Raw genomic sequence first — 26,660 nt, forward strand, 5'->3', positions numbered from 1 at the left:
GCACTTGTCCTCAGGCCGAGGCACGAGCTGGGGCTGGGCGTGTGAGGGCCGCGTCTGCCACCCTGGGGGTGTGTCTGCTCCGTCTGGGACCCTGGGTGTGACAGTGTGTCTGGGCGTGACGGGGTCGCTGCAGTCTATGGGGCCCTGTGGGACTCCCCAGGCTGGAGTTGTGTGTGTGTGGTGGAGGGTGTGGGATGTCAGACTGAGTGGGTAAGACCGACCTGCCGTCTGTGCGGTTGTGACGTGTCAGACCTCCGTGTGGGGTGTGTCTGGTGGGACTGTGACAGGTCCGACCGTGGACATGCACCCTGGACCTGTTTGTGACTGTGACCCCGTGGGGGAGGAGGTAACTGTTGGGGGATCCATTTCCTGTCCGGGCTCTGATGCCGTGATGCGTGTGCGTGCATGACACTGAATCAGTGTCTGGTGTGCGGTGGTTGCGACCATGACCCTATGGAATATATTTGTATATGACTGTGTTGTGCCAGGTCCCTATTGAAGTCTCTGCTCCTGTTGTGTCCCAGTGAGGCTCCGAGGCTGGGTGGTGTTTATGTGATGGGCTGACACTTTCTCTGTTTGTATCTGTGTATATGTGGGCTGTAGCTGCTGCCAAATGACACAGCCCATGTGTTATGGGCCCTGCAGGAGTCTGTGTGTCCACGGCGGCTTTGAGAGGTGAATGTTTGTGTAGTGTGGGGCACCGTCCGTGTTTCCCCCCTTGTGAGTGTGTCTGCGTGTGTACACACACCACATCCTCGCAGGGCTGCAGCGATCACAGCCAAGTCACTGTGTCCTAGCTTGTGACTCTGCCTCTTGGGCCAGGCCTCAGCATCTCTATAGCGATCCATTTGTTGGCATGTCCTTGTATAGTGAACTCCTGCCTCCCCACTCCTCCCTCAGCCCTCTGTGCTTTTGGACCTGAGGCCAGAGGAGTAACCACATTTCTACCCCTACCCTGAGCTGGGAGGGCCTCAGGTCCCTGGCACCCAGACCCAGTGCTACCAACAGCTCTCATGCCCACAGGCAAAGGAACGGCAGCACTCACACTGTCCTCCCTCCCAGGACAATCACTGGGTGTGGGGAAGTGAAACCTGGGAGAAAGAGCAGAAACTGAGAGCCAGGAGAAGGAGGAAGCGGGAGGGAATTAATTCACGAGCAGGACCATAGCAGATGGGAAGAAACAGAGACTGCAGAGGCAGACCCACCCATGGCTGCTGCCGTTTCTTGCCTGGACAGCTGGTCTCTCTGTGCTCACCCTCACCCTGACACTTCTGTCCACTCCCAACCATGAGCCAGACGGCGAACCCTCTGAGCACCTAGGTCAAACCCTGCCATGGCTCCTGTCTTCCTCAAGTACAAGTTCTTTGTTTGTTTCTTTGTTTTTTGAGATGCTGTCTCACTCTGTTGCCCAGGCTGGGGTGCAGTGGCGCGACCTTGGCTCACTGCAACCTCTGCCTCCCCTGTTCACGCGGTTCTCCTGCCTCAGCCTCCTGGGTAGCTGGGACTACAGGTGTGCACCACAATGCCAGACTAATTTTTTTTTTTTGTATTTTGCATTTTTATTTATTTATTTGAGATAGAGTCTCGCTCTGTCACCTAGGCTGGAGTGAAGTGGCACGGTCTTGGCTCACTGCAACCTCCACCCCTTGGGTTCAAGTGATTCTCCTGCCTCAGCCTCCTGAGTAGCTGAGATTACAGGCGTGCGCCACCATGGCTAATTTTTGTATTTTTAGTAGAGACTGGGTTTCACCATGTTGGTCAGGCTGGTCTTGAACTCCTGACCTTGTGATCTGCCCGCCTCTGCCTCCCAAAGTGCTGGGATTATAGGCATGAGCCACCACGCCCAGCCTTTTTTTGTATTTTTATTAGAGGGGGGTTTTCACCATGTGGTCCAGGCTGATCTCAAACTCCTGACCTCAAGTGATCCCCCTGCCTCGGCCTCCCAAAGTGCTGGGATTGCAGGTGTGAGCCACCATGCCCAGCCTTTTTTTGTTTGTTTTTGTTTTTGTTTTTTAAGATGCGGTCTTGGCTGGGGCACTGGCTCATGCTTGTAATCTCAGCACTTTGGGAGGCCGAGGAGGAGGGCGGATCACCTGAGGTCAGAAGTTTGAGACCGGCCTGAACAATATGGTGAAACCTCGTCTGTACTAAAAAAAATACAAAATTAGCCAAGCGTGGTGGCGCATGCCTGTAATCCCAGCTACTCGGGAGGCTGAGGCAGGATAATCGTTTGAACCCAAGAGGCAGAGGTTGCAGTGAGCCAGGATCTCGACATTGCACTCCAGCCTGGGCAACAAGAGTGAAACTGTCTCAAGAAAAAAGGTGGGGTCTTGCTTTGTCACCCAGGCTGGCATACAGTGGCACAGTCAGGGCTCACTGCAACCTTGACCTCCCAAAAAGTGCTAGGATTACAGGCGTGAGCCACCCTGCCTGGCCTGAACTACCATCTTTTACTGTCTTCCTCACCATCCCCCGCTAAAGCAGGTTCCTAGTGGGCAGGAACTCCTCCCTTAACCTCTCTGGGCTTGTTTCCTCACCTTTAGAATGGGTGTTATCAGAGTCCCTGCATCTCAGAGTGTTGCTAAGGTGACTGAATGAGTTCATTAATGTAAGGCACTTCAACAGTGTCCAAGGTGCTCAATAAATAGATCTAACTACAGTAGTGTTCTCCACTGGTTCCCTGTGCCCTGATGCTGGGCAAAGGAATAGTGCAGACAGGCAGGAGGAGGCAGAGAGGGACAGAGATGGGGTGGGAGTAGGGGAACGTCAGGGAAGGAGACCCCAGGCAGGCGCCCAATGACACAGAGATCCGCAGTCCTCTCTCCATCTTTAATGGGGCCCCAGGTGGGCTTGGGGCACGGGTGTCCTTAAATACAGCCCCCAAGGGCAAGGCAGCGGGGGCGGGGCGGGGCGGGGCCGGGCCTGCCGGGGTGGGGCGGGGCGGGACGGGGCCTCAGCTGCATTTGCAGGAGCGCACGATCATGTTGGACAGCTGCTCCACCTTGGGCTTGCGGCCCACGTAGTACACGATGGGCAGCGGCTCCAGCGCCTGCGGCACGCAGCACGGCGCCGCCGAGGCGCCCGGGTTATGCTGGTTGTACAGGGCCAGGACCTGCGGGCGGCGGGCGGGGTCAGGGCTCAGGGATAGTGGAGGGAGGAAGATGGCCCTCCACTGCCCCATCCCCCACCCCCTACCGCGCCAGCCTCTCCCCGCATCCCTGTCCCCCTCTTCCCATCTCCAATTCGGTCTCTCTTATCTTCTAACATCCTATCTTATTCTGTCTCTCCCCATCTGTCTGATTTTCTTTTTGTGTTGAGACTGGGTCTCGCTCTGCCACCCAGGCTGGAGTATAGGGGCGCGATCAAGGCTTGCTACAGCCTCAACCTCCTGAGCTTAAGTCATCCTCCCGCCTCAGCCTCCGGAGTAGCTCGAATCACAGGCAAGCGCCACCACTCCTGGCTTTTTTCTTTTCTTTTCTTTTTTTGGTAGAGATGGGATCTCACTCAGCTGCCCGGGCTATTTTCGAACTCCTGGGCCCAAGCGATCCTTCTGCTTCAGTGTCCCAGAGTGCTGGTATTACCAGCGTGAGCCGCCGTGCCCGCCTGATTTTCTTTCTCAGTCTCTACCCTTCCTCGTCGTCGCCTCTTGCCTTGTTGTATGTCTTTGTCTCTCCTTGCTCTAACTCTGTGTTTGTATCTGCCTCTCTCATTTTGTCTCTCCATTTCTCTCTGCCTTTTTCCTTCCATCTCCCTGTCTTCTCCCCTTTACCCCCACCCCTCTGTTACTTCAGTTCTGTGGGCCTTCATATCTCATCTCCCTCTGCCCCCTGCTCAGAGCCCTTCTCTAGCTTCCTGCCTCTCTCCCCATCTCTTTATCCATTCCCTTTCCCACCCCATCCCTCTTTCTCCCCATCCTGCCAACTCACCTCTCTGACTTGACTTCTCTTTCTCTCTCCTCTTCCTCTGTCCTGGCTCCCCCCAAGCGCACCTCCTAGCCCGGTGGGCCAGACGTACCTTGCTGTACTGTGTGTCCAGGCTCCAAATGTAGGGGCAGGGTCCCAGGCAGAAGTTGGCATGGTAGCCCTTGGGCTCGTGGATCCACTTCCAGCCGAGGTCCTTGCGGAAGTCAATATACAGCTGCCGCACGCAGCAGTTCTTCTCCGTGGAGCTGCAGGCAGGAGAGACGCTCAGGGGTAGGGAGGGGCTACCACCACAGGAGCGGTGCGCCCCTCCACCACAGGAGCGGTGCGCCCCTCCACCACAGGAGCGGTGCGCCCCTCCACCACAGGAGCGGTGCGCCCCTCCACCACAGGAGCGGTGCGCCCCTCCACCACAGGAGCGGTGTGCCCCTCCTCCCCAGGTGTGTGTCACCCTAAGTTGCCCCCCCAGCCCTATCTCCATCTGGGTCTCCCTTGCACCCCATGTTAATAACAACACAAATAGTCATGATAATCACTAACACAGATTAAGCACTTCCTCCAGTCAAGCACTGTGCTAAGAGCGATGTAATAATCTCATGCAATGCTTAAGACAAGCCTGTAAGAAGCCAGATGACCATCCCCCGGGGGGCTAAATAAATCATGGCATGCCCACACCCTGGAACATACAAAATAACACGGCTCCATGTAAACTGATCTGCTCTGTTTGTGCAACAAATGTTTATTGAGCTACTACTGTGTGCTGGGCTGGGATCTACTGGGGGCTGAGGACAAATGAAATAGATAGAAATAGGCTAGGCATGGTGGCTCAGGCCTTTAATCCCAGCACTTTGGGAGGATGAGGTGGGAGGATCGCTGGAGTCCAGGAGTTCGAGGTTGCAGTGAACTGGGATCACACCACTGCATGCCAGTCTGGACAACAAAGAGCAACACCCTGTCTCTAAAAAATTGTTTTTCAATTTTTTAAAAAGAGACAGAAATCTCTGCCCTCCAGGGTCATGCTATAAATTGTCATGTCACTCCTCTGCTCTGAACCTGGCTCCACCTCATGGCAAATGCCCAAGTCCTCACCGTGAGCCACAAGGTGCTAGCAAATCTGGCTGATCTCAACTCCCTCTCTCACGCCTACTCCACTCCAGCCACACTGGCATCCTGTCTGTTCCTCAGACAGTCTTATCTCAGGGCTCCTGCATCTGCTGTTCCCTCTCTATCTTGCTAGTCCCACAGATACCCACTCCAGCTTGTTCCTTCACTTCTTTTTTTTTTCTTTTTTTTTTTTTCGAGACAGAATCTCACTCTGTCTCCCAGGCTGGAGTGCAGTGGCACGATCTCGGCTCACTGCAACTCCGCCTCCCAGGTTCAAGCGATTCTCCTGCCTCAGCCTCCCGAGTAGCTGGGATTACAGGCGTGTGCCACCACACCTGGCTAATTTTTTGTGTGTTTTTAGTAGAGACAGGGTTTCACCATGTTGGCCAGGCTGGTCTCGAACTCCTGACCTCGTGATCCGCCCACCTCGGCCTCCCAAAGTGCTGGGATTACAGACCTGAGCCACCGCATCCGGCCCATTTATTCTTTTTAATTTGTTGTTCTTTTTAGAGACATGGTCTCACTATGTTGCTCAGGCTGGTGTCGAACTCGGGCTCACGCGATCTGCACGCCTTGGCCTCCCAAAGTGTTGGGATTACTGGCATGAGCCACCGCACCTGGCCCCTTCACGTCATTTAAACCTTAGCTCAAATATCCTTCACTCAAGGACCCTTAACTCCTAAAGCGGTGCCTGGAATGCAGTAGGTACTCAGTAAATATCAGTTACATGACTGAACATCACCTCCTCGGAGATACCATTCTGAGCCATCCTTTCCAAAATATCCAAGTGACTGTTAGTTCCATTTAGTGCAATATGGTATTGCAGTTATGTAAGAAAATATAAAAATGCATGCATTTGAAATGGGGCAAAATCTTAATCACCGATGACGCTGGATGAGAGTTTACAGGCGTTCATTATCTTCATTGCTTTTGTATACATTTGAAATTTTCCATAATAAAGCAATTTAAATCAGAATAGGAAAAATAATAGTTCCCAATATCTATTACTCTGTCTGCCTTCTTCTGATTTGTTTTACTACTTAGAACTGTCAAAGAGGCTGGGCGCGGTGGCTCACGCCTATAATCCCAGCACTTTGGGAGGCCAAGGCGGGTGGATCACCTGAGGTCAGGAGATTGAGAACAACATGGCGAAACCCCGTCTCTACTAAAAATACAAAAATTAGCTGGGCGTGGCAGTGCTTGTCTGTAATCCCAGCTACTCAGGAAGCTGAGGCACAAGAATCGCCTGATCCCAAGAAGCAGAGTTTGCAGTGAGCCAAGATCACACCACTGCACTCCACCCAGGGCAACAGGGTGAGACTCTGTCTCGAAAACAAAAGAAAAAAAGAAAAGAAAAGAGAAAATGAAAGAAAAAGTTGACAGTGCTTTTTTTTTTTTTGTGAGACAGAGTCTCGCTCGGTCACCCACGTTGGAGTGCAGTGGCGCGATATTGGCTCACTGCAACCTCCACTCATAGATTAGTGGGGCCAGCCAGGTGCGGTGGCTCACACCTGTCATCCCGGCACTTTGGGAGGCTAGGGCAGGCTGACTTGAGGACCCTGTCTCTACTAAAAATTCAAAAATTAGCTGGACGTGGTGGCGGGCACCTGTAATCCCAGCTACTCGGGAGGCTGAGGTAGCAGAATTGCTTGAACCCAACTTCAAGTGGCATCGGATAACCTGGAGGCAAGATAAAGCCTTTCCAAGAGCCACAGAAGCCTGAGAAGGAAGTCAAGAAACTGAGATCCCTGTGAACTCAGCCTGTACCACCCAGTTTGGTTGGACCTCAGTTTCCTCATCTGTTCAGAGGTAGGTGCTACCAGATCAAATACGGTGTTAACCTGAGGGCCAAGGGACCATCATGGGCAGGCTTGAGGAGGGTCCTGAGTGCCTGAGATCATATGCACATGCGTGTATGTGTGCATGTATTTCTGGGGAAAAGGTTCCTGGTTTTCACTTTCTCACAGGAGGTTCTGAACTCACGAAAGGGGAAGAACTAGTGTCCAGAATCATCTTTTTTTTTTTTTTTTGAGATGGAGTTTCACTTCTGTTGCCCAGGCTGGAGTGCAATGGTGTGATCTTGGCTCACTGCAACCTCCGCCTCCCGGGTTCAAGCAATTCTCCTGCCTCAGCCTCTCAAGTACCTGGGATTACAGGCATGCGCCACCATGCCCAGCTAATTTTTTGTATTTTTAGTAGAGGCTGGGTTTCATCATGTTGGCCAGGCTGGTCTCGAACTCTTGACTTCAGGTGATCCACCCACCTCGGCCTCCCAAAGTGCTGGGATTACAGGTATAAGCCACTGCGCCCGGCTCAGAATCATCTTTAATGCCTAGTTCAACCCTAGCTGGCGTTCTGAGGTTCTAGGATTTGAACAGTCTGTGATACTGTTATCCAAGTCAGCAGCTCTCCACATGGGCTCCCAGGACCAGCGGCAGCATCACCTGGGAACTGTGGGAAATGCAGATTCTCAGGCGGCACCCCAGGCCACTGAAATCAGAAACTGTGTGTGGGACTGGGAACAACAGTCTGTGTTGAACAAGCCCTCTACGTGATCCTCTGACTTATTTTCTCAGGACGCATTCGGGGTCTACCCTGCACTGGGCCTTGGGATACACACAGCCCTTGCCCTTGCCAAGCCTCTTCCGTCCACTCGCACAAGACCTAGGCTGGGTGCAGTGGCTCATGCCTGTAATCTCAGCACTTTGGGAGGCCAAGACCGGTGAATCGCTTGAGCCCAAGGAGTTTAAGACCAGCCTGGGGAGCATAATGAGCCCTGTCTCTACAAAACTTTTTTAAAATAAAAGTCCCAACGGAGACTGTTGAGTAAAAGATCTACTTAGGGCCCCAGGGGAGGCCCAGAGGCCTCACATTCACCTTGGATGTTGGAGAAAGGGGTTAGGAAGGAGGTAGTGTTCGAGCTGCCTTAAGAACAAATTTTCCTATGAAAGTTTTTTTTTTTTTTTTGAGATGGAGTCTTGGTCTGTTGCCCAGGCTGGAGTGCAGTGGTGCAATCTTGGCTCACTGCAACCTCCACATCCCAAGTTCAAGCAATTCTCCTGGCTCAGCCTCCCGAGTAGCTGGGATTACAGGCACGCACCACCATGCCCAGCTACTTTTTTTGTATTTTTAGTAGAGACTGGGTTTCACCATGTTGGCCAGGCTGGTCTCGAACTCCTGACCTCATGTGATCCACCCGCCTCGGCCTTCCAAAGTGTTGGGATTACAGGTGTAAGCTACCACACCAGGCTGGAAAGTTTCAAATGCACACAAAAGCAGCTTCAACAAAAAATATCAACTCATGGCCAATTTCCATTGCATCTCTACCCCTATCCACTATCTCTTTTTTTTTTTTTTTTTAAGACAGGATCTCACTCTGTCACCCAGGCTGGAGTGCAGTGGTGCAATCACAGCTCACTGTAGCCTCCACCTCCTGGGGTTCAAGCCAACCTCCCACATCAGCCTCCTGAGTAGCTGGGACTACAGGTACACACCACCAGGCCCATCATATAGAGAGATATATATATTGTTTTGGGGAGATGGGGTTTCACCATGTTGCCCAGGCTGGTCTCCAACTCTTAGGCTCAAATAATCCTCCTGCCTTGGCCTCCCAAAGTGGTGGGATTATAGCTGTGAGCCGCTGCACCCAGCCGACATTGGTTTATCTCAAAGCACATGCAATCCACCAATGTTGCTTCATCCATAAATATTTCAAATGTATCTCTAATTAAGACTACTTTAAAACACAGTCACAATACCATGTAAGAAAATTAACAATTCATTGATATCATCAAATGTCTAGACAGAGTTCATGTTTACCCAACTGTCTCATAAATATCTATTTCTTTAAAAGCCTGTGTAAATAAAGATTCAAGTAAGGTCTACACATTGCAATTGGTTGATATCTCTTTTAGGAATTTTTTTTTTTTTTTTTTTTTTGAGATGGAGTCTCACTCTGTCACCCAGGATGGAGTGAAGTGGTGCAATCTCGGCTCACTGCAACCTCTGATTCCCAGGTTCAAGTGATTCTCCTGCCTCAGTCTCCCAAGTAGCTGAGACTACAGGTGCCTGCCACCATACCTGGCTACTTTTTGTATTTTTATTTTATTTATTTATTTTTTGTTTTTGTTTTTGTTTTTTGTTGTTGTTGTTTTTTGTTTTTTGAGACGGAGTCTCGCTCTGTCGCCCAGGCTGGAGTGCAGTGGCGCGATCTCGGCTCACTGCAAGCTCCGCCTCCTGGGTTTACGCCATTCTCCTGCCTCAGCCTCCTGAGTAGCTGGGACTACAGGCGCCTGCCACCGCGCCCGGCTAATTTTTTGTATTTTTAGTAGAGACGGGGTTTCACCGTGGTCTCGATCTCCTGACCTTGTGATCCGCCCGCCTCGGCCTCCCAAAGTGCTGGGATTACAGGCGTGAGCCACCGCGCCCGGCCCATTTTTGTATTTTTAGTAGAGACGAGGTTTCACCACATTGGCCAGACTGGTCTTGAACTCCTGACCTCAGGTGATCTATCCACTTCGGCCTCCCAAAGTGCTGGGATTACAGGTGTGAGCCACCACACCCGGCCTAATTTTTGTATATTTAGTACAGACAGGGTTTCACCATGTTGGCCAGGCTGGTCTCCAACTCCTGACTTCAAGTGATCCACCTGCCTCAGCCTCCCAAAGTGCTGCGATTACGGCCATGAGTCACCATGCCTGGCCTCTCTTAGAACTTTTTTCAAAATCTACAGAATCATCTCTCTCTCTCTTTCTATATATATTCAGGGTCAACTATATATAGACTGACCCTTGGACATCATGGGTCCAATTACACAATTCACCACTGACAGGTGAATTATTCTTCCACCTCTGCCACCCGTGAGATAGCAAGACCAACACCTCTTCTTCCTCGTCCTCAGCCTACTCAACGTGACAACCTTTATAAGCCACTTCCACTCAATGAATGGAAAATATACTTCCTCCTCCTCATGATTTTCTTAAGAACATTTTCTTTCCTCTCTTATTTTATTTAAAAAATACAGGCATAGGCCGGGAGCAGTGGCTCAAGCCTATAATGCCAGAACTTTGGGAGGCCAAGGCTAATGAATCACCTGGGGAGTTGGAGACCAGCCTGACCAACATGGTGAAACCCTGTCTCTACTAAAAATACAAAAATTACCTGGGTGTGGTGGCATGCGCCTGAAATCCCAGCTACTTGGGAGACTGAGGCAGGAGAATTGCTTGAACCTGGAAGGCGGAGGTTGCAGTGAGCCGAGATCACTTCATTACACTCCAACCTGAGCAACACAGCTAGGCTCTGTCTCAAAAAAAAAAAAAAAAACAAAGAATACGGCCAGGCACGGTGGCTCACTCTGCAATCCCAGCACTTTGGGAGGCCGAGGAGGGTAGATCATTTGAGGTCAGGAGTTCCAGAGCAGCCTGGCCAACATGGTGAAACCTCACCTCTACTAAAAATACAAAAGTTAGCCAGGCATGGTGGCAGGTGCCTGTAATCCCAGCTACTCAGGAGACTGAGGCAGGAGAATTGAACCCCTGGGAGGTGGAGATTACAGTGAGCTGAGATTGTGCCATGACACTCCGGCCTGAGTGACAGCAGCAAAACTCCGTCTCAAAAAAAAAAAAAAAAGGATATAGGACATAATACATAAAATATGCAAAATATGTATTATTCAGCTGGGCGCAGTGGTTCATGCCTGTAATCCTAGCACTTTGGGAGGCTGAGGCAGGCGGATTGCCTGGGCTCAGGAGTTCGAGAACAGCCTGGGCAACATGGTGAAAACCTGTCTCTACTAAAATACAAAAAATTAGCCGGGCATGGCGGTGGTCACCTGTGGTCCCAGCTACTCAGGAGGCTGAAGCAAGAGAATCACTTAAACCCGGGAGGCAGAAGTTGCAGTGAGCCAAGGTGGCGCCACTGCACTCCAGCCTGAATGACAGAGTGAGACTCCATCTCCAAAAATTTTTTTAAAAAGTATTAATCAACTGTTTATGTTATGGATAAAGCAGAATTCCGGTCCACACTAGGCTATTAGTAGTTAAGTTTTTGAGGAGTCGAAAGTTGAATTTTGGCCAGGCGCGGTGGCTCACGCCTGTAATCCCAGCACTTTGGGAGGCCGAGGCGGGCGGATCACGAGGTCAGGAGATCGAGACCATCCTGCCTAACACAGTGAAACCCCGTCTCTACTAAAAATACAAAAAATTAGCTGGCCATGGTGGTGCGCGCCTGTAGTCCCAGCTACTCGGAGGCTGAGGCAGGAGAATGGCGTGAACCCAGGAGGCGGAGCTTGCAGTGAGCCAAGATCGCGCCACTGCACTCCAGCCTGGGAGACAAAGCGAGACTCCGTCTCAAAAAAAAAAAAAAGGTGAATTTTGGCTGCATGGGGGGTCAGCACTTCAAACCCCTATTGTTCCAGGGTCACTGTGTGTGTGTGTGTGTGTGTGTGTGTGTGCACGCTTTCCCCTTATTTGCATTGTATTTGATGAAGAAACTGGGTCAGGTTTCTCGCAGTCTGAGTTTTGCTGACCATTTCCTCTGTTCTTGTCTTTCTAGGAAACTGTTAGCATCTACAGTCCTGATCAGATTCAGGTTTGATTTTGATTTTGTGTGTGTGTGTGTGAGACAGGGTCCTGCTCTGTCCTGAAGTGTAGTGGTGTGATCCTGGCTCACTGCAATCACAGCCTCCTGGGCTCAAGCACTCCTGCCTCAGCCTCCCAAGTAGCTAGGACTACAGGCATACACCACCCAGCCCAGCTAGTTTTTTGTATTTCTTGTAGAGAGACGGGGTTTACCATGTTGCACAGGCTGGTCTTGAACTCCTAAGCTCAAGCAATCTGCCTGCCTTGCCCTCCCAAAGTGCTGGGCTTACAGGCATGAGCCACTGCACCCGGCCTTCAGTTTTGATTTTTCGGCAAGACTTCCCAGGCGACGTTGGGTTCCTCCCTACAGAGGCTCACATGGCTGGCTGTCTCCCTTTGTAATGTCAGCTGCTGTTGGCACTCAAGACCTCAATTTGTGGCAGGGTGCAGTGGTTCATGCCTGTAATCGCAGCACTTTGGGAGGCCGAGGTGGGCGGATCACGAGGTCAGGAGTTCGAGACAGCCTGACCAACATGGTGAAACCGTCTCTACTGAAAAATAACAGAAATTAGCCGGCTGTGGTGGCACGTGTCTGTAATCCCAGCTACTCAGGAGGCTGAGGCAGGAGAATCGCTTGAACCTGGGAGGCAGAGATTGCAGTGAGCCAAGATCACACCACTGCACTCCAGCCTGGGCAACAGAGCGAGACTCCGTCTCAAAAAAGACCTCAATTTGTTCATTCACAGGGTTGCTGGGCTGATGGCGGTAAGATCTGGTGGTGAAGGAGCCTGGAAGCAGGGCTGATTTTCTGGCAGGGAAACAGCAGGTAACAAAGCCCAGAGACACCACCAAAATATTTTAAGCAGGGGAGGAATAAAGTCAGATGATCACTCTAAATTTACAACATACTAACTCTCCATTTCAACTTTCTAGGAATCCAACATTTCAGCTTTCTTTTCTTTTTTTTTTTTTTTTTGAGACGGAGTCTCGCTCTGTCGCCCAGGCTGGAGTGCAGTGGCCGGATCTCAGCTCACTGCAAGCTCCGCCTCCCGGGTTTACGCCATTCTCCTGCCTCAGCCTCCCGAGTAGCTGGGACTACAGGCGCCCGCCACCTCGCCCGGCTAGTTTTTTGTACTTTTTAGTAGAGACGGGGTTTCACCGTGTTAGCCAGGATGGTCTTGATCTCCTGACCTCGTGATCCACCCGTCTCGGCCTCCCAAAGTGCTGGGATTACAGGCTTGAGCCACCGCGCCCGACCACATTTCAGCTTTCTTAGATTGCAGTATTAGCATTCCAGCATCTTATGATTCTAACATTCTGACAGCATCTTCAACTCTCTAGGATTCATACTTTTCAACCTTTGAGGATCTTGGCATTCCTGAATTCCAGTATGCCAATATTGCATCCCAACATTCCAAAGTTCCGAGCCATCACTCAAGAGGTTCAAGCTGCCACTTTCTTTTTTTTTTTTTTTTTTTTTTTTGAGATAGAGCCTCGCACTGTTGCCCAGGCTGGAGTGCAGTGGTGTGATCTCAGTTCACTGCAACCTCCGCCCCCCAGGTTCCAGGGATTCTCCTGCCCCACCCTGGGTACCTGCAGAGCTACTCAGCTGGGATTACAGGTGCTCGCCACCACACCCGGCTAATTTTTGTATTTTTAATAGAGATGAGGTTTCACCATGTTGACCAGGTTGGTCTTGAACTCCTGACCTCAGGTGATGCACCCACCTCAGCCTCCCAAAGTGCTGGGATTATAGGCGTGAGCCACCGCGCCCAGCCTGCTGCCACTTTCTATTAATAAAATCCCGGCATACTAATATTCTAACATTCCAACATTGAGTTCCAGCATGCTGGGATACCAATATTCTGCTTTCTCCAATTCCAACATTTGTGGATGTGAATGTTTCAAAACAGAATTCTACCGCTGTGAGCCCAATATTCCAGGACTCCAACCCGCCAACACTGGTATCCACAATCGGCCAGCGGTGCAGAATTCCACATGGGCCATCTTCCCATTCCGAATTCCCAAATTCTAGGATCCCAATATTTCAGCTTCCCTTGAGTCCGACATTCTCCATTTCCGTAATTAACACCAAATTCTAGCATTCTAGAACCTCAACCTGCCAACAGTTTAGGGATTCACGATGGTGACCTTCCAACTTTGAATTCCAACAATCTCAGGTTTCAACTTTCTAACATTCTGTGATTCCAACACTCCAAAAAGAAAGCAAGGCTGGGCATGGTGGCTCACACCTGTAATCCCAGCACTTCGGGAGGCTGAGGCAGGTGGATCACAAGGTCAGGAGATCAAGACCATCCTGGCTAACACGGTGAAACCCTGTCTCTACTAAAGATACAAAAAATTAGCTGGGCATGGTGGCACATGCCTGTAGTCCTAGCTACTCGGGAGGCTGAGACAGAAGAATCGCTTGAACCTGGGAGGCAAAGGTTGCAGTGAGCCAAGATTGCACCACTGTACTCCAGCCCAGGTGACAGAGCAAGACTCTGTCTCAAATGAAAAAAAAAAAAAAAAAAAAGCAACCTGATCCCAACCTTACAAGACTCCCAGTTCTTTTTTTTTTTTTTTTTTTTGGGGGGGGGTGGGGCTTTTTGTTTTTTGTAGCTGGGATTATAGGCGCCCACCTCCACACCTGGCTAATTTTTGGATTTTTAGTAGAGACGGGTTTCACCATGTTGGCCAGGCTGGTCTCCAACTCCCGACCTCAGGTGATCCACCTGCCTCGGCCTCCCAAAGTGCTGGGATTACAGGCGTGAGCCACCGCACCCAGCACAAGACTCTCGGTTCTTACACCCAGACCTCATCCCCTGAGCCCTCCAAGCTAAAGGAGACAGACGCCCAGTCCAAGCACGGCACCAGCCAGGTGTCCAACCTGGAGCACCTGGTCAGCAGATGGCAGTCATGCCCCCAGCCTGGAAGGTCTCCATTCAAGGATACAAGGCTCACCTGAAGCAGTAGTTGGTGTCCAGGGCTCGGCGGTGCCGGGAGCTTTGCAGATGTTGGGCCCTCTCCAGCGGGGTGGCCATGAGAAGCAGGAAAGGCCGGTTCATGCCATGAATGGTGGCCAGGTCACCTCGGCGGCCGGTAGTGAACCCTGCTTTGGTGTGGGAGTCAGGGGATAGAGGACATACACACACACTCTCAGAGGGATAGATAAGTGGGGCGTGGGGCAGATGGGGACACACACATGCACACACGTCACAGCTGGGCACGGCCAGGGAAGCAAGCCTCACCGTTGATGTCCACTTGCAGTGTGTTATCTTTGCTGTCACAGGAGCAGTGGGCGCTAAGGCGAAAGCCCTCAATTTCCCCTGTAGGAGTGGGGAGAGGGAAGCCAGTCTGAGAGTGCAGCTTACCCAGCCCCTGGAGGAAGAGGAAGGAAGGAGCAAAGCCCAAGGGGTTCCTTCCTGCCTCCCCCACCCACCCCACTCTGCCCACTCGCTGCAGCTCTTTTTTTTTTTTGAGACAAGGTCTTACAGCCTCAACCTCCCAGGCCAAAGCAATCCTCCCATCTCAGCCTCCCGAGTAGCTGGGACCACAGGCGCGTGTTATCATGCATGGCTAATTTTTTTTTTTTTTTTGAGATGGAGTCTGGCTGTGTTGCCCAGGCTGGAGTGCAGTGGCATGATATCAGCTCACTGCAACCTCTGCCTCCCAGGTTCAAGCCATTCTCCTGCCTCAGCCTCCCAAGTAGCTGGAATAACAAGCGTGCACCACCACGCCCGGCTAATTTTTTGTATTTTTAGTAGAGATGGGGTTTCACCATGTTGGCCAGGCTGGTCTTGAACTCCTGACCTCAGGTGATCCACTGGCCTCAGCCTCCAAAAGTGCTGGGATTACAGGCATGAGCCACTGCACCTAGCCTACACGGCTACTTTTTAAATTTTCTGTAGAGACAGAGGTCTCGCTATGTTGCTCAGGCTGGGCTCAAGCAATCCTCCCGCCTTGGCCTTCCAAAGTACCAGGATTACAGACATGAGCCACTGCACCCAGCCAGCATCAATCTCTTGAATGAATGAGTGAATGATATTTTCTAAGCTCCCACGATGTGCCGAAGCCTATGCTGTGTGCTTGGGACTCAGCATTGACCAAGACAGATGAAATCCTTCTAGGCCTTTATCGAACAGCCCAGGACACTCCTCTCGGTGCCCACCTGCTCCCTAATCCCTATTTTTTGTTTCTCATTTCTTTTTTTTTCTTTTTTTTTGAGACGGAGTTTTGCTCCTGTTGCCTAGGCTGGAGCACAATGGCGCGATCTTGGCTCACTGCAATCTCCGCCTCCTGGGTTCAAGCAATTCTCCTGCCTCAGCCTCCCAAGTAGCTGGGATTACAGGCATGTGCCATCACACCCAGCTAATGTATTTTTAGTAGAGACAGGATTTCTCCATGTTGGTCAGGCTGGTCTTGAACTCCCGACCTCAGGTGATCCACTCACCTTGGCCTCTCAAAGTGCTGGGATTACAGGCGTGAGCCACTGTGCTTGGCCCACTAATCCTTATTTTTTCTTTCTTTTTTTTTTTTTGAGACTGAGTCTTGCTCTGTTGCCCAGGCTGGAGTGCAGTGGTGCGATCTTGGCTCACTGCAAGCTCCGCCTCCCGGGTTCACACCATTCTGCCTCAGCCTCCCAAGTAGCCGGGACTACAGGCGCCCACCACCATGCCCGGTTAACTTTTTCTTTTTTTGGATTTTTAGTAGAGACAGAGCTTCACCTTGTCAGCCAAGATGATTTCGATCTCCTGACCTTGTGATCCACCCTCCTTGGCCTCCCAAAGTGCTGGGATTACAGGCGTGAGTCACCGTGCCCCCACTCCCTATTTTTTCATGTGGCCAAACTACTATTTATCCTGTGAGTCTCCACATAATCACGCTCACCCAGCAAGCCCTCCTAGACTCCCCAGATGGGTCTGGGAGCCTTCTCTGGGCTCCCAACAGCGCTTAGGGCATCCCCCATCCTGCATGCCTCTCTGTCCCAGCCTTGTCCTCTCTGCCCGTGCCTCCCCGTCCCATCCTCAATCATTCTAGGTCATTCCTGCCTGGTGGGGCAAGATCTCTTCGGTGTCCAGAAGTGACTGTGGGCCCCATGAGGGCAGAACTGAGGGCTGTCTTGGTTACCACTGTGTCCCCCACACCACCCAGCACAGGGCCAGACACACAGCAGGAACCTGTGGGCAATGATTGAATAAAAGCATGAATGAGAGGGAGGTGAGGGAGAGAGATACGGGCACCATGGCCCCTGCCGGGAACTGGACAGAGACAGTCATCTCTGGGACAGATCAAATGAGTTAGGCTCCCTGGCCTCTGGGCCTTTGCACAGACTGTTCCCCTTGCCTGGAACACTTGTTTTTCTTTTTTTTTGAGATGGGATCTCACTCTTTCGTGTAGGCTGGATTGCAGTACTGTGATTATGGCTCACTGCAGCCTCGACCTCCCAGGCGCAGGTGATTCTCCCACCTCAGTCTCCCAAGCAGCTGGGACTATAGGCGCGCACCAGCATGCATGGCTAATTTTTGTATTTTTTTGTAGACACCGGGTTTTGCCATGTTACCCAGGCTGCTCTCAAACTCCTGAACTCCAGCGATCCATCCTCCTTAGTCTTCCAAAGTGCTGGGATTATAGGTGTAAGCCACCGTGCCCAGCCCCAGAATACTCTTACACCTCTCCTTTTCCTGACCATTCTACTCATCCCTTCAACATCAGCTATGGTGCCCCTCCTCCAGGAAGCCCTCCCTGATTCTGGGCTGGGTCAGGTACCTTCTTTGGGCTCCCCATCCCGGTCCCACCCACTCTGGGTCATCACTGCCTTACAGATCTGTTCCCCAGCTACCCACCCAATGAACTATATGAGCTCTATGAGGGCAAGGATGGGGCTGATTTGGTCATTGCTCTGTCCTTAGCATCACCCATCACAAGGCAGGGCAGAGAGGTGCTCAGGAAACAGATTAGCCAATCACTCGGGTTTCCAGGCCACAGAGGGGAGCCAGGTCTCAGTACTTTCACACCAGTATGGGGCGGAGAGGGATCCTAGGTAAAGTGACCCCAAGACAACACAATGGGGTGCACCCCACTGAGAAACAGGGGTGGGACACACAAGTGATCCTCACCTCCGCGGCTCAACCACTGCCGCACAACTCCGGTGACATCAAAAGACAACCACTCCGGCGAGTCGCTGGGCGCCAGCAGCCGGTTGCTGAGGTATCGCCAGGAATTGTTGCTGTATTTCTAGAGGATGATGAAGTTGGGAGAGAGACAGTGGGTATATGCTGCCACGCCCCCTCATATACTAACTCAACCCTTCACCCCATCTGCTTCCAGAAAGTTCCCACGCACTACCTTCTCAGACAGCCACGCTGTGTGGTCCTGTGGCACCCATCCTCCCCCACAGCACCCGTGAGAGGAAGGGTGGAGAAAACGCCCAGGCTGCGGTCAAGACACCTTCACACAGCTCAGTCAAACGTGTTTTCTTGCCTTCTCCGGCCTGTTTCCTCATTGGTGAAATGCTAAGCCCCACTCAGCGTGGACAGCCCACAATGCTAAAATTCCGCTGCTAACATTCTGGGCTGGGCACAGTGGCTCATGCCTGTAATTCCAGCACTTTGGGAGCCCAAGGCGGTGGATCACTTGAGGTCAGGAGTTCAAGACCAGCCTGGCCAACATGGTGAAACCCCATCTCTACTAAAAATACAAAAATTAGCCAGGCATGGTGGCGTGCGCCTGTAGTCCCCACTATTTGGGAGGCTGAGGCAGGAGAATTGCTTGAGCCCGGAAGATAGAGATTGCAGTGAGCCAAGATCCCGCCACTGCACTCCAGCCTGGGTGGCAGGATGAGACTTCGTCTCAAAATAATATTAATTAATAAATAAATAAATAACAAATACAATAAAATTCTGCTGCAAACATTCTGGGGTTTGCTGAGCATGCAGTTCTGCAAATGTGACACCCTGAATTCTAAGTCAGTAACTTAGAAGTCATTTTGTGATTCAAATGTTTGATAATATCCCAAGATTTCCACATTTAATGAGCCTGAGAAGCTTTAGAAGACTAATGTTCTATAAACCCAAGAGTCTGCCAAGCCGCACCTAGATGCTGGAGGCACCCAACATCTGTGTAGTATAATTTTCTGGGCTGGGCGCAGTGGCTCACGCCTGTAATCCCAGCACTTTGGGAGGCCGAGGCAGGCAGATCACCCGAGGTCAGAAGTTCGAGACCACCCTGACCAATATGGAGAAACCCTGTCTCTACTAAAAATACAGAATTAGCCAGGCGTGGTGGCGCACGCCTGTCATCCTAGCTACTCGGGAGGCTGAGGCAGGAGAATCGCTTGAACCCGGGAGGCAGAGGTTGCAGTGAGCTGAGATCGTGCCATTGCACTCCAGCCTGGGCAACAGCAGCAAAACTCCACCACAAAAAAAAAAAAGAATTTTCTGGGGCTGGATAGACCACTCCAGGGCCTGCAGAATAAAGCTGAATTCCCCAGACTCCAAGAGGCCAAGCTAACATAGGACAAAGTTCTCTCACTATGAAAGTCTGAAATCTACCATCGTATGAGTTTAACATTCCCTCTGATGTGGATTCTAGCTCATAGAAACTGCTAGAGCCTCCAGCCCTTCCAGATGCCCCAGTCCTCTTGGAAGCTCCCTATCTTCTAGAGCAGTGCTGTCCTAAAGAACTTTCTGGAAATGTTCTTTTTCTGCAACATCCAAAATAGTAGCTGCTAACCACATGTGACTATAGAGCACTAGAAATACAACCAGTGAGAATGAGGATTTGTTTTTCATTTTTATTTTTTGAGACAGAGTCTCGCTCTGTTGCCCAGGCTGGAATGCATGGTATGATCTCCGCTCACTGCAGTCTCCACCTCCCAGGGTCAAGCGATTCTCCCGTCTCAGCCTCCTGAGTAGCTGGGATTACAGGTGCCCGCCACCACACCTGGCTAATTTTTGTATTTTTAGTAGAGATGGAGTTTCGCCATGTTGGCCAGGCTGGTCTTGAACTCTTGACCTCAAGTGATCCACCCACTTGGCCTCCCAAAGTGCTGGGATTACAGGCATGAGCCACCACACCTGGCCTATATATATATTTTTTGAGACAGGGTCTCGCTCCATCACCCAGGCTGGAGTGCAGTGGTGCAATCACAGTTCACTATAGCCTCGACCTCCTGGGCTCAATCAATCCTCCCACCTCAGACTACTGAGTAGCTGGGACTAGAGGCACACATCACCGTTAACAGGCTAATTTTAGTATTTTTTGTAGAGACCAAGTTTCAAAATGTTTCCCAGACTGGTCTCGGACTCCCGGGCTCAAGCAATCTGCCTGCCTCGGCTCCCCAAAGTGCTGGGATTAGAGATGTGAGCCACTATGCCTGGCCCTAAATTTTTAATTTAATTTTAAATACTTTAAATTTTAATAAAATTAAATGTGACTAGCGGCTGTCACATTGGACAGCATGATTCTAGAGTCCCCAACCTTTTCAGAGATCCCAACTTTCAAGAATCCTGTGTCCTTAAAGAGTCCAACTCCTAAGATTCCAGCCTTCTAAGTGTTTAACGTCCTAGGATGCAAAGAGTCTGAATGTTTAAAAGTGCTCTAGATTCCTGGTGCGGAGGCTCACGCCTGTAATCCCAGCACTCTGGGAGCCTCAGGTAGGAGAATCACTTGAGGGCAGGAGTTCGAGACAAGCCTGGCCAACACGATAAAACTTTATCTCTACTAACAATACAAAAATTAGCCCAGTGTGCTGGTGCATGCCTGTAATCCCAGCTACTCAGGTGGCTGAGGCAGGAGAATCACTTGAAGCCAGGAGGCGGAGACTGCAGTGAGCCGAGATCAAGTCATTATACTCCAGCCTGGGCGACAGAGCAAGACTCCATCTCAAAAAAAAAAAAAAAAAAGGCAAGGCGCAGTGGCTCACGCCTGTAATCTGAGCACTTTGGGAGACCAAGGCAGGTGGATCACGAGGTCAGGAGTTCAAGACCATCCTGGCCAACATGGTAAAACCCCGTCTCTACTAAAAATACAAAAATTAGCTGGGTATGGTGGTGCACGCCTGTAATCCCAGCTGCTTGGGAGGCTGAGGCAGGAGAATCACTTGAACCTAGGAGGCGGAGATTGCAGTGAGCTGAGGTCGTACCACTGCACTCCAGCTTGGCAACAGAGCGAGACTCTGTCTCAAAAAAGAAAAAAAAAAAAAAAAGAGTCCTAGGACTGTATGGTCTGTATTCCTCTATCCTTCAGGGACCATCTAGGTGGACCTTGTAGCCAGCACACCCACAGCCGCCCCGCTGGTCACAGCTCACCCTCTCCAGCCCATGCCCTGACCTTCCTTCTGGCTCATGTCCTCACCTGGTACAGCTCCACATGCTGCTCCACTTTTAACTTGAGCCTCAGCAGACGCAGCTCTGCCCGGGAGAGCAACACAGGTTCAGGTACTGCTTCTCGGAGCTCTGATGTGTTGAAGAACATATATATGCTGTGTGTGCTCTGCTTGAACTTGTCATAGATTTCTAGCAGGGAGAAATGAAGGGAGGTGATCAGGGGTTTGGCAGAGGTGAGGGGAGCTGGTGCTCCCAAGTCTAGGAGTTTTGGAGCTGACAACTCTGGGGTGGAGTCAGTCACTGATACCTTTTATTTATTTATTTATTCTTTATTTTTTTTTTTGAGATAGAGTCTCGCTCTGTCACCCAGGCTTGGAGTGCAGTGGCGTGATCTCTGCTCATTGCAACCTCTGCCTCTCCGGTTCAAGCAATTCTCCTGCCTCAGCCTCCCAAGCAGTTGGGACTAAAGGCGCATGCCACCACGCCCAGCTAATTTTTGTATTTTTAGTAGAGATGGGATTTCACCATGTTGGCCAAGATGGTCTCGATCTCCTGACCTGGTGATCCACCTGCCTTGGCCTCCCAAAGTGCTGGGATTACAGGCGTGAGCCACCGCGCCCGGCCCTGACTGTGATACTTTTTAGCTGTGTGACCTTGAAGAAGTGGTTTCTCCCCCTGGGGGTTTGTTTCCTCCTCTGTAAAATGGGTCCTAACCACACTCCTCTCTCATGTAGCATCATCTGTCAAGTCGACTAAGGCTGGCACTAAGGGGAACCACTCTGTTTGCTCTGGCCTTCCTTGCCCCAAATGCAAGAGCCCCTAAAATGCAGAGTAAGGATCAAGGGCACAGGCTTTGGACTCAGATAGTGCCTCTGCTCCCTCTCGGCTGTCTGACCATGGGCAGTTAACACCCTCTTTCTGAAGTCAGTTTCCTGTTATTCTTTGAAAACCAGCAATAACATTAAGCTCCCTGCACTCCCACCCAGACTCTGTGTAACCTTGGGCAAATGAATTCCTCTCTGAGCCAGGTGCTCATCTGTAAGGCAAGACAGAGCGACTCTAGAACCCATTCCAGGATTATAGTGGGAAATTAGATGACCCAGGTCAAGCCATGTGGCACCAATTCTGTATACACTGGTCACTCAATCATGTATACATTTAAGAGCACTGGCTGGGCACGGAGGCTCACACCTGTAATCCCAGCACTTTGGGAAGCCGAGGTGGATGGATTACCTGAGGTCGGGAGTTCAAGACCAGCCTGGCCAATATGATGAAGCCCTATTTCTACTAAAAATACAAAAATTAGCCAGGCATGGTGGCGGGCACCTGTAATCCCAGCTACTTGGGAGGTTGAGGCATGAGAATCGCTTGAACCTGAGAGGCAGAGGTTATAGTGTGCCGAGATTGAGTCACTGTACTCCAGCCTGGGTGACAGAGTAAGACTCTGTCTCAGAAAAAAAAGCAACAACAATTAAAAAAAAACCACAAACAGCGCTATTTACCAGATGCTATTTAAAGCACTTTACAAAGATGAAGACATTTAACCTCACAACCTTATACTATTATTATACCCATTTAATAGATGGAGAAACTGAGGCACCAAGATTAAGTAATTTGCCCCAAGGTCACATAGCTGCAGACTGGGATTCAAACTCAAGCTGTTTAGTTCCAGAGACTGTGCTTTTTTTCCCCATCCCCCCCACCAAGAGACAGGGTCTCACTCTGTCCCCCAAACTGAAGTGCAGTAGCACAACCATGGCTCACTGCAGGCTGGAACTCCCGGGCTCAAGGGATCCTCCCACCTCAGTCTCCCAATATGTTGAGATCACAGGCATGAGCCACCGCACCCACCCAGCTAGAGACTGTGCTCTTATCCCCTAAGTGATTGTTCTACTTTTTATTATTCGTTTTCCACCCTTAACTCCCTTCCCCAGCTGGTTAGGGAAAGTGAAGTTCATTCTGGGTAGGAACGGCTGTAGTGGGGACAAAAGGAATTAAGGTGTTTTCTTTTCTTTTCTTTTCTTTTTTGAGACGGAGTCTCTGTCGCCCAGGCTGGAGTGCAGTGGCACAACCTCCGCTTCCCAGGTTCAAGTGATTCTCCTGTCTCAGACTCCCAAGTAGCTGGGATTACAGGCGCCGCCCGCCACCCCGCCCAGCTAATCTTTGTATTTTTAGTAGAGACGGGGTTTCCCCATGTTGGCCAGGCTGGTCTGGAACTCCTGACCTCAGGTGATCCACCCGCCTTGGCCTCTCAAAGTGCTGGGATTACAGGCGTGAGCCACGGCGCCCAGCCAAGTTATTTTCTAGTTTAGGAAAAGTTTGGGGTTGAGGATGAGGGAATAGGCCATCATTGAACTCCTGGATCAACTGGGGCAACTGCTTCCAGCCTCCTATAGTGGGGGTGTGAAAAGAGACTGGTGAGAAAGCCAGAGGAAACCGCTTCCTAGGGCGCCCTTAGATCCTCCTCCTCTTCCCCAGTCTCCCTCCCCACCCAGCCCCAATAAGCCCTATTCTTGGCCCGGAGGTTACTCAGCAAACCCCAAAGGAAAGGCAGAGCCTTGGCTGGGGAAGACAGATAGGGAGGAAGAGAAAGAGGAGGGAAAGGAAGGGTTGGAGGGTGCTGCGAGAGGGAGAGGCGGTCAGATGCTAGAGACAGAGAGGACCGTGGAAGAGAAAAATAGAAAGGGAGAGAAAATAGTCGCAGAGACAAAAACCATGCGTGGACAGAGAGACTAACGGAGACGAAAAGAAAGAGGCAGATGGGGACACACGTGCGAGAAGAGACACATGTGCATTTGTTGGGGAGAAGAGGATTGGAGGTGCCAGTGTTAAAGGAGCCTCTACAACGAAGGTGAAGCACGGAAGATAAGGCAAGGCTGAGACTTGGGTGCAGTGTGCGCGTCATTGGGCTGGAGCCGTAAACTGGCGCAAGAATGGGCCGGCGACCGGCAAGCCCACACCGCCCAAAAGTCAGTGAAACCTAAGGGATCTTTCCCAAAGCTCTGAACCACGCAGGACGCCTGGGTCCTCGCATGGATGGACCGGGCCGGCTCAGTGGGAGCCCCGCCCGTAGCTGGGGTGAGGAGGGCGGGAGGCGCCGCAGCCAGGAGGGCGGGGACCAGACCTGCCCCGTCTCGCCCCCGGGCTCCGCGCGCGATCCCCGCCCCCGCCGGGGGCATGGGAAGGAAAGGGAAGGGAGGAGAGTGAGGCGGCCGGACGCTGGGGTTTCCCCAGCCACCTCGAGAGGAACTGGGGCTTTGGGGTCCAGACTGCCAGCATTTAGTGCAGCGGGGTCCTCCTGCCCCTTGGTGGAAGCGCAGGCTCCTCCCCCCGCGCGTGGCACCCACGTGGGGCTTTCTCACTCCTCCCAGCTTGGTTTTCTCACCTCGGTCTTGTAGAGTCACTCCCCACCCAGCACTTCCCCTGCGGCTGGACTCCGCTCAGCCCATTCCCCTGCATCCTGCGGCGAGTGGCGGGACGGGCGGGGGGCGCTCAGTGCTCGCGGCGTGGATGGCGCTGGGTATCTCTCCTCCGCCCCGCTCACACCACCTTTCCCACGCTTGTCTCCCCTCTCGGTAAAGCTCTTCCCATGACCCAGGATTCTAGGTCTTCTGGAAGCTCAATTCCTCCTCTGGGCTCCCCACTCTGTCCCTCACATCCCCGTGTGAAACACCGAGGACACCTCTGCATCCCGGGCACACTCCTGGGTCTCCGCTCCTCTCCCGCTTGCCTCCTCCTTCCAATAACCTCCCGTCCCTTTCTCCCCACATTTATCACACCCACCTCTGTTTCTCTTTCTACGACTCTCCCCCACCCCCGCATCCCGCGTGTTCCTCGCAGCTTCTGGAAATGGGTCCGCTCTCACTTTTCTCGCACCCCCTAGGGTTGCCTTCATCCAGCTTTTCTGTCCTTGAATCTTTCCACCTCAGGACCCCCAAGCTCTGGGTCAACTTGCCCCAGTGCCTCTCCTTTCCCAAATGCTGAGGTCTTCGCTTCTCCCACACCGGGCTCCCCTCTCCCCCCTCTCCTACCCCACGACCCCCTCCCCAATTCAACGCGTCCTGGAGGAGGGAGCCTTCTACCGTTCCCCTATTGCTTCTATCCCTCTAGGGCACTACCCCCACGACCCCGCATGTTTCTGTCGCCCTCTAGAAGCGGTCCACTTCGCTATCTCCTCCTCTCCAAGACCAGATACCTGGGGGGTAGGGGACTCAGTGCCATCCTCTTTCGGACACCCCCCTCCCACCATCCCACGTTCCCTTTGCCCCGGGGGGTCCTCTTCCTCCAGCCAGTTTCCTCTGCCAGTCACTTCCTACCCGTGGCCCCGGCACTCCGGCGCCCCCTGGGGGCCCCCCTCCCGGCTCCCCTGCCCCTCCGAGCTCACCGTTGTGGGTTTCCACCATTAGCACGCGGGTGACCTCCTTGGCGTAGTAGTCGGCCTCCGGTTCGGGTTCCGGCTCCGCACTCTCCCCGGCCACCCGGTCGCGGGTGCTGTTGTACAGGGCGAGCACGGCCTCGGGCAGCGGGCCGGGCGGCACCTCCCCCTGGCTCGGGGGGCTGGCGAGCCGCAGCTTGGACAGGATCTGGCCGCGGATGGCCTCGATGCGCTTCCGCTTCACCAGCTCCATGTCGATAGTCTTGCAGGTGGATAGTCCCGCGGCCGGCCGGCCAGGCGTCAGCACCAGTAGCCACAGCAGCGGTAGCAGCAGCGGCAGCAGCCGCAGCCCGGAGGGCGGCATGGGGGAGGCGGCGCCCCCCGGCACTGCCGAGAGCGCGAACAGGGCTAGTGTGGTGGGGAGGCCCCGCCCCTGCAGGGGCTGGGGGTCTCCCGGGAAAAGGTAGGAGGGCCTCGAGGGAAAGTTGAGGTCCTCAGGGAGAAGGGCGCAGTGGTGGAGGGGAGGCTTGGACCGGGGGTGTCTCAGTATCCCACGGAAATAACCTAGATGGGCGAGATCTGGTACCAGAAGGTGGGTGGTCTTGAATAGGGGATCTGTGGCAGGTCGGAGAGAGATCCGTCTCCTGGAGGAGAAAAGGTCTAGGATGCGCGGGGGCTCAGGAGACAGGCCGGGGATGAAGGCGGCGTGCAGGGGGTGCGCCCGAGGTCTGGGGAAAAGTATTTGCGGGAGGCCGGGTCGGCGACTCCCGAGGGCTGGTCCGGAATGGGGGCGCCTGAGGGACGCCGTGTAGGGGGCAGGGAGGGAGCAAGCGTCCCCGGCGGCAAAGGGAGGCGGTCTGGGGTCCCCAAGTCCTGCCTCCTCGCGGGGCAGCGTCGCGCCAAGAGGTCCCCGCGCCTCCGGCTCCCAGCGGCAACGGAAAAGTCTCAAAAGTTTTTTTCCTCTTCTCCCGACCAGCTCGTCCCTCCTCCCGCTCCTCCTCCCCCTCCTCCCCGCAGTGGCGGGGGCGGCGGCGGCTCGTCTCAGACTCTGGGGCCTCAGGCTGCTCCTCGGCGACTCCTTCCTCCGCTCCGGGCCGAGGCCGGCCCCGCGGGCGGCTCAGAGCCGGGGGGGTGCCCCGGACGGGGCGTCCCCCCTGCCCCCGGCCGGGGCCCTCGCAGTCTGGCTGATCCGCGGAGGGAGGTGGGAGGGAGATGGCCCAGGGCGCGAAGGGCGGCGGCGGCGGGGACCGGCTGGGTCGGCGGGGGGTTTTGAAGCCGCCCCGGCCCCACCCAGGAAGCGCACGGGGCGGGAGCGCGGGCGGCCCCCAGGGGGAGGGCATGGGGGGGCTGGGCC

At 52.8% G+C, this 26,660-nt stretch overlaps 1 protein-coding gene across 2 annotated transcripts; it reads right to left on the reverse strand.

Annotated features, from left to right (window-relative positions):
- Positions 1-2,815: 2,815 nt before the first annotated feature.
- On the reverse strand, positions 2,816-26,548 carry TGFB1 (transforming growth factor beta 1). 2 transcript variants are annotated; one of them, XM_005589339.5, is made up of 7 exons: positions 25,316-26,548; positions 20,960-21,120; positions 17,722-17,839; positions 14,854-14,931; positions 14,567-14,714; positions 4,015-4,168; positions 2,816-3,112 (listed from the first exon to the last, which is right to left on the reverse strand). In XM_005589339.5, exons 1-7 carry the CDS (start codon positions 25,668-25,670, stop codon positions 2,954-2,956), a joined length of 1,173 nt encoding a protein of 390 aa, XP_005589396.1. In that variant the 5' UTR covers positions 25,671-26,548; the 3' UTR covers positions 2,816-2,953. The 2 variants fall into 2 exon arrangements, with proteins under 2 accessions (XP_005589396.1, XP_073879781.1); XM_074023680.1 differs by having other exon boundaries at positions 14,567-14,717.
- Positions 26,549-26,660: the final 112 nt, after the last annotated feature.

This window comes from Macaca fascicularis, chromosome 19 (assembly GCF_037993035.2).
Source record: "Macaca fascicularis isolate 582-1 chromosome 19, T2T-MFA8v1.1".
In the NCBI taxonomy this organism is placed as follows: domain Eukaryota; kingdom Metazoa; phylum Chordata; class Mammalia; order Primates; family Cercopithecidae; genus Macaca; species Macaca fascicularis.